This window comes from Myotis lucifugus, unplaced genomic scaffold (assembly GCF_000147115.1).
Source record: "Myotis lucifugus unplaced genomic scaffold, Myoluc2.0 scaffold_208, whole genome shotgun sequence".
Classification (NCBI taxonomy): Eukaryota; Metazoa; Chordata; class Mammalia; order Chiroptera; family Vespertilionidae; genus Myotis; species Myotis lucifugus.
The window spans coordinates 1695060-1697959 of NW_005871256.1; the positions used below are offsets into that span (position 1 = coordinate 1695060).

Here is a 2900-nt window from a genome sequence, read left to right on the forward strand (position 1 = left end):
GAGAAGGAGGACGGGTCCTGAAGGGAGGCAGCCCGGGTCCGGAAGGGAGGCGAGGCAGGTACGTGAGGGAGGCGGGCCGGGACTTGAGGGAGACGAGGCCAGGACCTGAGAGGAGCAGGCCAGGAAGGAGGACGGGTCTGCGGCGGCGGCGGGCGGTCTGCAGGCCGCTTCGCTCCACGGGACCCTGCGGCACAGACCTCGACGCGACCCCGCCGCGACCCCGAGGCCGGCCCGTGACGCAGTGCGCCTCAGCCAATGGCGCGCGCCCTGCTTCTACGTCACGGAGAAGCCGGCCAATGGGCGCGGGCCTGGCTGCCGCTTCCTACGCGCCCGCTGTCCGAGCGGCTGAGAAGCGATCGCGGCGACCCTGCCCGCCCGGCGCCGGCCCAGGTGAGTGCAGCGGCCGCCCGGGCTCTGCGACGGCGCCCCAGCCTCTCCGGACAGGTCGGGGCGACGGAGCAGCGGCGCCTCCTCCCCCGGCGGCTGCGATGCCCGACGGGAGGAGGGAGGGGCTGCGCCCGTGCTCTTTCCTGCCCTGGGGTTCGGGCGCCGCCCCCGCCCCCGGAACGCGGCGTCCGGGTGACGCCGGCACCCCAGCCCTGGCCCTGGAGTGACGCGGGAGGAGGGTGGCCGGAGCCTGGCGGGTTTAGGGGATCGCGCCGGGAGGAGCCCGCTGTCCCTCCGGGCAGTGGCGGGAGCTAATCTGCTCGGCGTGGGATGAGCGCGGGCAGATGGTCAGGGCCCGGCGCTCCGACTGTGCCACGGGAGGCGGGGCCGGGAGCCCACCTGTCGCCCTAGCGCACGGAACGGGAACGCAACGGGGCTGACCCGCCCGCGGTGATGGGGACTCAGGGCTCCACGGGGAGGGCTCTACGACCGTGCACGCCCCGCGGTTTTCTCCTGCCTCTTTGGACCCTCGCGTCGCCTTCCAGCAGCCCCCGCAATTGGCAGGCAGGCATCGACCTCATTTGCCAGGACTCTGTTTGCAAAGGGGGTGGGATTGACGGGGTGTGATAGGAATACAGACCAATGGGCAGCCTTTCACGGGGGATCCTGAAGCCGACTCGGGGAAGTGAAAGCGTCAGGCGCTTCCTTGGGATGATCCTGTTCCCCGCCCCACCTCCCTGGGGCACCTTTGGCCTGAAGGGATCTGCTCATAAACCCGCGCAGATAGGCAGACGGCTCTGAGAATGACCAAAGGTCCCGCTGGAATTCATTGTGCCACGTTCTTGGTGAATCGGAAGTGGCTTTCTTGAAAGATGTTCCTTCCATCCCTTCACCCCTACAAAACAAAGAAATGCCAGGACCCCAGAACCACGGGATTAAAGCTCCAAGAGTCCTCTGACCCAGTGACCCAGTGTCCCCGACAGGTTACCTGATCACCTCACACCGGGGCAGTGGCCTGTAGGGAGCCGGGCCGCACCCTGGCAGAGGTGGAAGGAGGTGAGCGGACCTGGGTAGGATAGTCACCCCCTGTCATCTTTAGCTGGGAAGGGACTGGAGCCCAGGCCCCACTCCGAAGGCAGTTTGCAAACACAGCCCCACCCCCATCCTTTCTCTGCATTAGGTGCCCCGAAGGTTCAATTATGTCCGTGTGGAAATTACTGCTTAGTCATTTCTCTGAGTGAAAGTGTATCAAATACAAGTCAAAGTCCCCATTCATTGAGTTCAACCTGCAGGCTGAGCCTGACTTAACTGGTCACATATACTAGTACAGTGAACTGTCAGCTAACACTGGAGTTATATTAAAAATAACACCATAGGAACCAACATTTCCCCTCCAAAAAAACCTTACTTTTCTCCCCCAACAATTTATGAGGATTTTCAAGCATACAGCCACGTTGAAAGAATTACACAGTAAGCACTTGCATGCCTACCACCTAGATTCTACTGTGGATGTTTTACTATATTTGCTTTATCACACACCTGTCCACCTATTTTGACCTGGCTGCTGACCTGAAGTAATTAGTGATATTTGGCTTTCCTGGAGCAGTATTTCTGTCTTAGCTCAGGGAGTTGGCAGTGTGGTGGTTGGAGGTGGTAGTAATTATCTCTAACTTCGGTTGAAGGCCCACTGTGTGCAGAGCACTGCCAGGTGCTGAGGAAATGAAGAGGCTGAAGGCTCAGGCTGACCAGAAAGGGGCTTGATTTTTTGTTTTGTTTTTAAGAGATAGAAGATAAGTGGCAATTTGTGGTAGCAAATGCCAAGTAATAAGATGACAGCAGTAACATTCATTGCATTCTTTATGGGTACTGGGCACTATTTATTAAAAGCTCTGCAAAAATAAATAAATAAGTAAGTAAGTAAATAAATAAATAAATCTATATTAATAAAAGGGTAATATGCTAATTAGACCGGGAGACTTTCTAGATGTCCTTCCGGACAAAGCCATGGTGGCGGGGCCGAGGCAGAGGCAGTTAGGGGCGATCAGGCCAGGAGGGGAGAGCAGTTGGGGGCAAGCAGGCCGGAGGGGGGGGTTAGTTGGGGGTGATCAGGCCAGCAGCGGGGAGGCAGTTGGGGCAAGCAGGCTCTCAGGGGGGCAGTTGGGGGCAATCAGGCCAGCAGGGGGAGGGAGACAGTTGGGGGCAAGCAGGCCAGCAGGGTGGGCAGTTGGGGGCGAGAAGGCGGGGCGGGGGGGAGGGGGACAGTTGGGGGTGAGCAGGCCAGCATGTAGAGTGGTTAAGGACGATCAGGTTAGGCAGGCAGGTGAGCGGTTAGGAGCCAGCGGTCCCGGGATTGTGAGAGGGGATGTCCGACTGCCAGTTTAGGGCCTGATCCCTATTTATTTATGTATTTACTTATTTATTTCTGCAGAGCTGCTCTGTTTGGGCTGCCATGGGTCTGGCCACATGGCCCTGTGGGATCAGGCCTTAACTGGCAGTCAGACATCCCCCGAGGG

At 59.1% G+C, this 2900-nt stretch overlaps 1 protein-coding gene across 1 annotated transcript in view; it reads left to right on the forward strand.

Annotated features, from left to right (window-relative positions):
* The first annotated feature begins 175 nt into the window (after positions 1 to 175).
* Positions 176 to 2900, forward strand: part of TECPR1 (tectonin beta-propeller repeat containing 1) — a 28303-nt gene continuing 25578 nt past the window's right edge. Inside the window, 1 exon segment of the mRNA XM_023761438.1 lies at positions 176 to 390. Within this exon segment, the coding sequence (XP_023617206.1) occupies positions 297 to 390 (94 nt within the window). The 5' untranslated portion in view covers positions 176 to 296.